An 11713-nucleotide genomic window follows, 5' to 3' on the forward strand; every position below is an offset into this window, starting at 1 on the left:
CCAGATTGCATTTTGTCTTCTCTATTCAAAAAATAGGTTAATTAATCCCTACACATTAGATCAAGGAGTAAATTAGTTTTTTAACATACAGGGACTAATTTGATCATTTATTGAGTAGAGAGGGACCTCTGTAGTACTTTTACCATTATATAGCAATTATATCAAATTTCATGTAGTTAAAGTGCCTTCCAACAATAGGCAAAACCCTCCCATCAGTGCTAGATATAAATCATTATGTAGCAAAATCAACATTGTTTTGAAAGAATATTCGGATCGTGAGGTACAGAGCATCAAAGATTTTAAGCAACTCTACTTAGAAGTATGAACAAAATCAGGGTTACAACACTTTCAGAAGCCCCAGCAACTCAGTTGTTGCTGAGCTACTGGATTTAAACAAGTATTATTTTACAAGCAGTAATAGTTTTGAGAGATGATCTGAAATCGACTCAGTAATGTGCTTACCTTAGTGAGGAATTTGTATACCGAGATCATCCATGTCGGGGCGACCATGGATGCGCAGTCCATGCTCATTGGCCAAATGTAGCAAGCATATGAAACACAGATGAGGGGAGATTTCCTCGGTTGTTGCAGCAGCTTTGCAATCAGCAGGAAAGCTTGCCAAGAGATGCTTGAATGATGTTTCTTCAGGGCTCTTTACAAAAGAAAACATGTTGAAAGTTAGAATTCTTCAGGGCTGGAAAGTTATTTTCCAACACGATAAAAATGCGGAGAGTGCCTCCTGTTCTCATTTAATGACCAACTGTCAATCGAATCCGAAAACATCAATGCGGGTAACAGTCGGTGAAAGAAATCAATTTTCTAAGGAATGAGACAAGTACTCATTTCATTATCAGTTTTTCCAGTGTTTGCACTGCCAATGGTGCAAATAACACAGATGAATTTGACTGCCTCCAGTTGCAGGCAAAGCCAATTCGGGGAGATTCTAACTGCTTAGCATGTAAGGAATATAACGATAGTAAGATGACTATCCTTTGTAATTAAAACAATGTTACAAAAAGGTAAAGAAAATTGATACCTGAAATGATGTTTCAGGAGATTGTTGCATATGGTCCCAAAGAGTTTCTTTCAAAGCTTGAACATCGACTTGTTTAGAGGTCTTATCATACTGAACTTCAATTTTACTAACCTGAAAATGAGATAAGAAAAATGAGAACCATAAAAAAACTAGCAATGAACTACACATTTAATGTATGAGATAATTCAGGGCCTATTATCTAAACCCTCAAAGCAGTAGTTGAGGTTGTAATTACTAAAAATAAAAAATACAGTCCCTACAGCTACTTGTTTCACTCTAGAAGGCACCATCAAGGGCTAGCATGGAGAAACCCATAAATAAAGGCTAAATGAACAACCTGTCGAGGCTGAGAAACAAGCATGCCGGAGTCATCAACATCGCTATGATCAACTTCATTGTCAAAACCACCAAATGCACTTTGTTCATCCCAGGATGGCTGTGGACCATAATCATCGGACTGTTCCCTTGATTCATCTGAAAATCAAGTAAGGTTTGAAGATAAAAACTACACCATAGCATATCAGTAAATGTTTTACATTTTATCAAGATCCCTTTTTTTTTTCTGGCCGCAAGCCGCAAGGCAATGTGTAATAATCTATTAAAAACAAAACAAAACGTAACCATTAACATGAACATTTTGAAAAAGCAAGGAAAAAATTCTGAGTATGCATTACTAGACTGCTTGGCTGCTAAACATTCAAGAAAAACACTACCTATTTGAGAAGTATCAATGAGAGAATTATCTGACAACTTCCTTCGCCTCCTCCTGCCAAGGCACTGCAAAAGAATGTCTCTAATTAAAACCAAGTCAAATAATGAGAAGAACATTAAACAAGTCAGATTTTAGTAGTAAACTTGTGGACAAACATTACCATCACATTGGGTAAAAGAAACAATTTCACAAGATCCTCAGGTTGATAGTGGCAATCTTCAGGAAGCTTTGTATTACAAGGTGCTCTGTTAGAAGGTAGCAGTAATGATTTCAGATTTTTGGGAGGAGCAAATATGTCTAGCAATTCATCATCCAAGGCTTTTGTGAAATCAATATCGGGCTCAGTTTGTTTTTTATTTCTGGCTTTCTTTGTTGACGCTACTGTATTTTCTTCATTAGGGACATCCTCGGAACCTATGGTATTCGACGCTCAAAATTATGTTATTGAACTATGAAAGGTAAAAATGTTGATAAAATACAGAACTTGCCACAAGCTCCATGACATGTACCTTTAGTTTTTCGATATTTCCAATGATCAGGACCAGCCCAAGCATTTTGTTTCAAAGGAAACCCCAAGCTCAAAAACAAATATTCATCAACCTCTTCAAATTTGTCATCTGCATCAGGATTGTTGAAAGAAAGTTGCTCTGTATCCTGTGGATTTCAATAACAATCTATGAATGAAAAGCACACAATTCTATTCTTAACCAATGCAAACTATTAAGAGAAGGAAATATGTTGAACCTCCTGATAACTCGTAAAAGTTGGCTCCACTCCATTAAATTCCTCATCAACAATGCTTGGCTGGTCATCATGATCAAAACCATCAGTTTCAAAACTCTCAAATGCAACACCACTAAACTCATTTTCATTATTTGTAGTATCAGCTTGGTCTTCTGATCTTTGACTGCAGGAAAAGTTATCCAGTGGCCTTCTGTTATCTTCATCAAATTGATTGACTATGTTCTTGAGAGTCGGTGAAATCTCATCTTTTGCTTGCATGTTCGATATCATACGCTCAATGTATTCTGTAAATAGATCAAAGAATGACGGTAATAACAAACCCACTTTTCTCAAATAAAGATGTCAAAACACACCAAGGAAAACCAAGAGCATACCTTCAGCAAAAGATAGATCAATTGTTTCAGATACATCGTATTGATGCGAGCAAGGAATTTCCTTTCCTGGCACTTCAAATGAATCAAAGAGAACCCTACATCCAGCATAAACACCAAGATTGTTCAACAAAAGACCTTTGGCTCCACCTTCATCAAATTGTGCAGATGTTTGATGATATAGAGGATCCACTGCAAAGGCCACTGAAAACAAAAAAGATGGTGTTATAATCAAAGCTTGTGACTTATTCTGGAATCAACATTGTTGGTATATTTGATTACCATCAAATTTCTTTACATTAAGAGCCTCAAAAGAAGATTCCAAAGTTGATAAAGGTGACATCTGCATACATAGACAACCCTTAATGTATAGTTTGAGTTAATAACTTCTTTAAATTCCAAGACCACAAACCTTTTTCTCCGTCTCTTTCTTTGCATTGACTTTCTGTGCGGTTTCAGCATTGTTATCCTCTCTCAGAGAATCTGGCATTGCAACATAACATCACATTTAGCTAAAATCTTGCAGGATAAAGCTAAGCACGTCAAAAGATGAGAAAATTCTGACCATAACCTATTCATACTTTCCATGAAAAAGCTTAATAATTAATCTGCATCAGTTGAGGTTGGTTCGAATCCAATCTTATGTAATCATTATATAACCTTTCATCATTATGTTAGACTTAAAGTAGATTTTCCTTTTCTGGTCAATCAGACCTGAACTAGATGAAACAGAGGGAATTAGAAACCTTGAAGTAAATGAATGTTTTAGATAGCATAGTTGGATTAACTGTGTCTATTTATTTGCTATCTGCTATCTGCTACATAGTTTATAACCATAGCATATAGAGTTTATCAACAACAATTCCAACAACACTAAAATCTTCAACAATAGCATGCCTTTGTACAGCCTCTTGCATGTCATGCTGTGCAATAGAGAACATTATGCCCTTAGCATGGGTTATTCCTTTATTTAATAGGTTTGGAAAACCGAGAAGCTAATCTGATGACAAGCAAATGCAATAAAGAGCTTACATTGATAAATATCATCAGACATACAAACAGTGACGGAGAGAAATAAGGTAGCTATCAGCTTAAAAGAAACCTAACCTTGCTCATTTTCATGACCTGCTCTGTTTATCCCACCCAGAACCTTGTATGCCTCTGAATGAACCGAATCCACCCTCAATGAGTAAATCTTAACACCAGCTTCCAGAGTACAACTGGCCTGTACAAAATTAAAATGTAACTCAATCATTAAACATGGAGAAACGATGACAACATTATCAAACATTATCAATCAGTCAATCCATGATTTGTTTGACAGTTTTTGTCCAAACATTTCTAACAATTTTGGCTTTCTCAGTTATGAGCTGACTCGTCAATATTAGGCAGGACATGAATACAGAAATATCTCTAAATCTATACAAATTATTAATGTATCGAAATTCATAAAAATATAAAATAGCGTAAATACAATTATGAAACGACAAAATACAATGTTAATATGATACAGGTGTTGCCAAGTCTAGTATAACCAACGGCTTCAGCTCAACATTTGCATTGGAAATGGATAAAAAAACAACATATCTCAAAAAACTTATTGTTTCAGACTTTCAGTATTAGCATCAATTTAATTTGTTAGGATTGCTATAACATTATCCGTAACTAAAAGAAAGTGCCTTCTCCAATAAATAAGCAACAACGATGCAACATTCTTTACTCTAGTCTAAACCACCTAATATAGTTATTCTATAAACAAACCTTTTGAAAGTTCGTCTCCACATCATTTTCTCCTTCAACCTTGATAATATCGCGAAGATGATCTATTAAATTCAGCTCCCAAGTATTCTTTTGATTAATTTTCTGCACCCAAAAAAGAAAAAGAGAAAATAAATTAAATACAAATACAACGACATCGGAACAATTCAACCGCCATCACTTACAATTTTCTTGATTTCAAAAAAAAAAAAAAAGAAAAGAAAGCACAGATTTAAAATGTATTTACTTAAATCTCAAAAAAAAAAGAACCCTCATCTTCCTATAAAAAATTTTGTGGGAGAGAGAGAGAACGGAAATTAGATACATTTTCACTGGCCAATTTGATGCAATTTTGGAACAACTCGAGAATCTGGTCTTTAGCGAGGCAAGGGTCGGGATCAGTAGGCGGCTGAGCAAGGGGAGTTACGGGCTTACGGCGGATGGCTGCGGCTCGTGCGGCTCGAGCCTGCGCACGCTCGAGTTTGTCGTCATTAGAGCCTAAGAAGAAGGGACTTGTGGGGGATTGGATGCGAACAGCCATAGGGATCCTTGGCCTAGGGTTAGGGCTTAGTGCTTCGGCCATTGGCTTTTCTTCTTCAACGGTTCACCGGAGCCTGGTTTAGAGATTCTGTATTTGAAATTAGGCGAAAAAAGAAAAACAATAAAGAAAGAGTTTTTTCTTCTCTCTTTCTTTATCGATAAAATAATTTATTTTATATCTTCTTTTCTTTTTCCCTCCAATTTATGGTTTGAATCTGAAAGGGTGATGGACAATTTTACGGTGTGGTTCTACGTTGCGTGCGATGTCAGAATCAATGAATCAAGACCGTTATTTACATTACATTAAGCTCTCTACTAAGGTAGTACCGCACGATATGGTTTGATTTAAAAGTAGCATTTTAAATGTGTCGATATTTTTAGAAAATATTGAAAGTCAAAATTTACTCATCCTTAAAGTTCATTTATTAAATGGATTTTAAATAAAACAACAAATTTGACCCTTTATTAGTTATTTTTATATCTTTTAACTTTTATATCCAATAAATTTTAATTAAAAATAATAAAATTTTTAATTAAAAATAATAAAATTTTATTTAAAGCACATGAAGTAGAAAAACGAGCTAGAACACGAAACTTTCTGCAAACTCTACATGAATAAGTAACTACAGAAGATAAACAAAAAGGCATGGAAGTTTGAATAAAAAATTTGAACTTGGGAGATACAGGAGATACCTTTATTTGAAGGTACACTTTCGCAGCGGAAACAAAGAAGAAAGAAGAAAGGGGAATAGAAGAGAAGAGAAGAAATGGTCATTTTTAATGGTGGAATTGAAATAGAAGAAAATCTGTGTTCTTCTAATTTTCCTGAAAATGTCTTACTGAATTAGAAACGGTAAGACATTTTCCAAAATTAAGGGTTCTTTTTCTCGTGTTTTGTAATTGATTTTCCCTTGGGAAAATATTTTCAACCAAACAAACAACGGAAAAGCTTGAAAACCTTTTCCGGAAAATATTTTCCTTCCAAACAAACAAACCCTTAATGATTATAAATTGTAATATATTTTATTACAATACTTAGAACTACCTATAATCCTCCCTAACCTTTAAATAGGAGAATGATGCGCTTCAACGCACTCGAATCCACAACCCCTTGCACTGGCAACAATGCTGATGTCAATTGAGCTAAGACTTCGTTTGTTTCATTAAAAATTGCTTCTGAAAAATGATTTCTAAAAAATGACTTACTTTTCAGGAAAACTAATATTTTTGGTGTTTGGATGAACCTGTGTAAAATATTTTATGTTGTTTGGCATATTTTCATAAAAGCTATTTCCAATTAAATAAACATACATTTGAGATTTTATTATCTTTTCATTATTTAATTAAGTTTATTTTATATATATAAACTTATATTTTACATTGTTTTTGCATATATTAAAATTATTTTGTTAAATTCATGTTCATTACAATGTCATTTTTTAGTTATATGACTACTAAGTGAGTATTTTTATTTAAAAATGTGTCATCAACAAAATTGACTTAACATTTGGACTTGATTCTCAAATTTGAAAAGTAGAGGGATTAATTCTTGAAAATAAAAGTATAGGGACTAACTAAATTCTTAAAAATAAAAGTATAAGGACTAAATTCCAAATTTGTAAAGAGTATGTGGACTTATGACATATTTTAACCTTTATACTACAAAACATTTATTATTATTATTTTGAAAATACAAAACATTTATTATTAATATATCTATAATTGTAATAAATATTTATTATTAAAATATTAATATTGAATATTTTCAATAATATGTGAAGATTATTATTTAAGATTATTATTTTTTAAAATTTATTATTAAAATAATAAATTATATTAATAATTTATTAAATGATTAAATATAAATAATTAAATATGTATGTTTAATAATATTTTAAATTATAATAATTTATAATAATGTATTAATAAATTTAGATATTTTAAAAATAAAAATAAATTTTATTATCAATATAATAATATTAAGCTTTATTTAACATAAATTTTATATAAAAATAAAATTACCCATAAAAGAGTTCTTTTTCAAAAAATAACTTATGCTTTTCAAAAGGACAAGTCATTTTACAAAAAAAGGGCTTATTTTTCATTGACCTGTAAATCATTTTTTGTTGACCAAGTTGTTTTCTATGAAACAAACACGGGAAAATGTATAAAACATTTTCCATAAATCATTTTATAGTGCAACAAACGGAGCTTAAGACTCTATCAGCAACTGTAATAAGAATTAAACACTACAAAGCATAATAAGATTGATGATTATAATTGTTATACATCAATAACCTAAGACCCGAACCCTAGAAAAGATTCGAGTCTCCGACCCATGACCCAACCACGAAAGGACAACAATGCGAACCAGATCACAAAGTAAGGCAATAGACCCAACTTGCAGGAACCTTGTGCAAGCTCATATGGCAAGATCGCAGGTACAACTCACAGAACCAGCTTGCAAGATAACGTTACAGACCTAGCTCGCGGGGACCTAGGAAAGGTCATAGTCTTACCTCGTATGCACCTAAGGAACTTGCAGGAAATTCCACGTGTTCCATAGGCCACTCGGGTACACGTCCTGTAACAACCTATTTTCAGTGAAATCGGAACAGTGGTTTGGGGACCACAAATCCGAGGTCGGAAGAAAAATTTATTTTAATATTATTTTATGGTCTATAGCATAATAGGAATATCGTATAAAAAAATTTTTAAGAAAATTTTACCGATTACATGTTTAATTTGATGAAAAGGACCAAATTGCATAAAGTGAAAAAATTGAATTCCAGTAGCTAAAGGTACCAAATAGCTATAGAATTCAAAATTGGAGGTCCTTATATGGCAAATAGACTATTTAGAGGAGTTAGTAGATAATGATGATTATTCATCATTGGAAAATCTAATTAAGTAAATAGTTAAATTGGAAAAATGATAAAATAATAATGATAAAAGAAATAAATAACAAAATATCATCATTTTTCATCATCTTTCCTAAAATAAAACATAGAAACCTTAGCCGTAGAAACTTAAGTTCAAGCAAGCTTATTTTGCTTAATTAGGTATGTATTTTTGTCCCGTTTTTAATGATTTTTATGTTTCCGAAATTGTAATAGCTTAATCTAGCTATCTCAGGGATTAATTTGTAAAACTATTAAAGTATTAGGGTTTTTCCATGGATGAGTATAGTTTAATTATGAATTTTTATGGTAAAAAATGAAAGGTTGTTGATACATAAACAACTTCTGTAAAGAGAATTTTGATGAAATCATGATTTAGGGGCTAAATTGAAAAGATGGAAAATTCATGGAAAAATTCTAAATTTTATGAAAAACATGGGCTGCTATTGTGACATATGAAAACCGGCTAGGCTTGGAATAAGATTAAATTGTATGAATTTCATTTTCCAAGCCCAGGGATGAAATCATAATTAATCGAAAGTATAGGGGCAAAATAGTAATTTTTCTAAATATGTGTATTGGATTGAATTGAATATGAATTGTATTAAATTGATTTAAATTCATTCGTATAGATTCGGATAGACACAATATGGAGTTAGATCGAGGAAAAGAGAAAGTATCGGATTAGTAAGTTTTGTGTATACGAACACTTGTCGAGGTAAGTTCGTGTAACTAAATTATATGTTTACATGTTAAATTGAATGGTATGTTTATGAAATGTATAAATATTGATCACATATCCAAAGATATCTGACATGTATCAAATCCAGTTTGAATCTAAGAAATTCGATGGATACAAATGACATTGTCATTAAGGGTTCTCGATTGGTTGTGGTCCTACATGTGTTACAGACACACCATAGCTCACAAGAGAATCTTGTTATTTAGCTCTTATAAGCATCCTGTTACATGGCTCTCATGAGCTTCTTGATATTGACTCGCATGAGCTTCCCGATTGATGGCTCTTCAGAGCTTCCGTTATATGGCTCACATGAGCTTCCCGTTATATGGCTCAAAAGAGCTTCCCGATTACATGCTTGTATGGGCATACCTGTATATGAATTGACGGATTATAGATTTGTACAATTCATGTGTACTACTTGTGTATCCATCGATATTTTGAATGATTCAATGGGCAAAGTTCTGACATGAGGTAATATGAATTCGAGACGAATTATTATAGGTATATACTTGAAATACATGGATATGATTTGTACATGTTATATAAACACATGATGGGGAAAGTATATGTATATGAAAATTTGATTATTGATGAGCTCATACATGTTTCTTGATATTCATATGAAATACATGACTAACATGGTTGATAAGGATATGTGTTAGGGCTTTTAGCCAATTTGGTTTGATTATGCCTTAAATGCTTACCTTAATTGTGATTAAGTGGTAAGTTAAATTTCATGTTATACGAACTTACTAAGCTTAAATGCTTACATTGTTATATTTCCCCTGTTTTATAGTAACTTGGAAGCTCGTTAAGGTTGGAAGCTGGTCGGAGCTGCATCACACTATCCATCAGCCCATTTCGGTATATATAGTAAATCAATTTCGGTTATATTGGCATGTATAGGCAAAATTTGGTCAATGAATGCATGTAAATGTTTCGTTGAAACTAGCCATTGGTATGACTTGTTATTGGTATATTTTGATATGTATATATATGGCCTTAACATATTTGATGTGTGTTTGAAATGATTGATAGATGGAAAACATATAGGCATATTGATGATTGATTTGAGATAGTATATTTGATAAAATATGCATATATGTGTATTAAGTTAATTTGGTAAGATTAGATACCTGGATATATGTGGTACTATGTCATGTTTAGGACATGATTTTGGCTTGTTTTCGTTGCTTTGTTATGGCTTGTGAATGTGCAAATTAATGTGTTTAGGTTGAGGCCAAAATGGGTTAGAAATGTGGCTTGGAAATGGCCTATTTTCATCCACATAGGTAGAGACACGGGCGTGTGTCTCAACCGTTTGTGACACACGGCCATGAGACATAGCCGTGTTCCCCCTATATTTTAAAAAAAATTGCATAAGTCAGTATACTCAAAATTGTTCATATGGCCTAGCACACGGGCGTACGATTTTGCTGTGTGTCCCCTGCATCTTATAAATTACAAAACAGAATGCTCAAATTATTCAAACGGCCTGGCACATGAGCGTGTGGTTTGACCGTGTGATCCCTGCACCTTATTAATACAAGTCAGTGTGGCTTGGCTGTGTGACCCAATTCAGAGAACTCATAAGTTTGGATACAGGCTGGTACACGGCCGTGTGTCCCTATTTCGAAGGGCGTGTCTCTTGACCGTGTGAGACACACAGCCTGGCTGCACGGGCATGTGTCCCCTGCACCTTAAGATAATTTTGATATTTTCTAAAAAATTCTTTGAGTACCCGGTTTAGTCCCGACTTATTTCTAACATGTATTCTGGGCCTCGAGGGCTCACATAAGGGACAATATGATGGATTTGGATTTGTTTCTGATACGAGTGTTAGATGATATGAAATTTCTGTTATTTGATTTGTAAATTTTGGTAATGCTCCGTAACCCTATTTCTGCGACAAATTCGAGTTAGGGGTGTTATACGTCCAGTAACTATGGAGCTTGCCCTGGATGCTAGTCAGAGGAGCAGGAAGGACGGCGTGCTCCGTAGACACGTGCCCAACAAACTTGGAGCTTGCAGAGAATATCAGTATTAGGGACAGAGAATGTCAGTACTAGAGGCAACAAAATCAAGACAAAATAGTGGGGGTCCTATTATGAGCTGTAATCGTATCAGTAACAACATGTATAAATACCTAGATACTCATATTAATAAGACACAGGCAAAATATTACTCAACAATTGGTGCGGTGAGCATGAACTTAATTTCGATCATCAGATTTATTCTAGGTTGATTAAGTTTTCCTCGACACTCGAAGGAAATGGCTCACCCAAGCGAGAATTCCTCTTTCAACCCTTCGTTAGGACAGGCTGGAGCTTCAACTTCCGATGCCCAACATGATGAGATAGACTTGTTTAGCTGATAGGCCAGAAAATCGCGACAACGCGGATTGTCGAGGATCTTCCCCTTCGTTGGACCTGAACCTCTCCACAGGTCAAGGACTGTCACTCCCTCTCAACTAAGAGGCACCCCAGTAGCAGTTTTTGGCCCTCCAAGAGCAGATGAAGTTCATGAGAGAGTAAATGGCCGTTCATGAGAGACAGAATGAGAAGCTTTAAAGAAAGATGCACGTGGACAACTCTGGTTCCCAGGATAACTTGAATACACAAGATAAAACCCCGAGCACACAAGTGAAAGAATGGAAAAATGAAATGGATGAGCTGTGCTGAGATGTACGGGTGTTACTGTTGGGAAATATGCCCATATTGTAGTAAACATGTAACTGTTTTTTATTTATTTGAACGATGAATAAATAAATAAATAAAGTTAATTTCACATTTCACTATTATGTCTTTTGTATTTTTTGTCTTTCATATTTTACATGCATAGCGAAATTGTGATAAGCAAATATTAACTCATTGATTGTCTAAGTTCAAATTGAAGATAAGTGGCATTGTA

General features: G+C 33.8%; 1 protein-coding gene across 1 annotated transcript; it reads right to left on the reverse strand.

The window, feature by feature from the left end:
• Window positions 1-76: 76 nt before the first annotated feature.
• LOC107937309 (condensin complex subunit 2) lies at window positions 77-5337 on the reverse strand. The gene is made up of 13 exons (XM_016870173.2): window positions 4947-5337; window positions 4625-4726; window positions 3971-4088; window positions 3276-3346; window positions 3146-3206; window positions 2867-3067; window positions 2493-2776; window positions 2258-2402; window positions 1909-2162; window positions 1750-1813; window positions 1374-1510; window positions 1037-1147; window positions 77-652 (listed from the first exon to the last, which is right to left on the reverse strand). Exons 1-13 carry the CDS (start codon window positions 5202-5204, stop codon window positions 464-466), a joined length of 1995 nt encoding a protein of 664 aa, XP_016725662.2. The 5' UTR covers window positions 5205-5337; the 3' UTR covers window positions 77-463.
• Between the last annotated feature and the right edge of the window lie 6376 nt (window positions 5338-11713).

Source organism: Gossypium hirsutum, chromosome A07, assembly GCF_007990345.1.
Source record: "Gossypium hirsutum isolate 1008001.06 chromosome A07, Gossypium_hirsutum_v2.1, whole genome shotgun sequence".
Lineage (NCBI taxonomy): Eukaryota > Viridiplantae > Streptophyta > Magnoliopsida > Malvales > Malvaceae > Gossypium > Gossypium hirsutum.

What these genes read in the sequence shown, in the direction of transcription:
- LOC107937309 (XM_016870173.2), bottom strand. Translation starts at nt 5,204, where the DNA reads ATGGCCGAAGCACTAAGCCCTAACCCTAGGCCAAGGATCCCTATGGCT. An exon ending in AGAAAGAGACGGAGAAAAAG is followed by an intron (nt 3,207 to 3,275) that starts GTTTGTGGTCTT and finishes CTATGTATGCAG; the next exon opens with ATGTCACCTTTATCAACTTT. An exon ending in CTTTTACGAGTTATCAGGAG is followed by an intron (nt 2,403 to 2,492) that starts GTTCAACATATT and finishes TGAAATCCACAG; the next exon opens with GATACAGAGCAACTTTCTTT.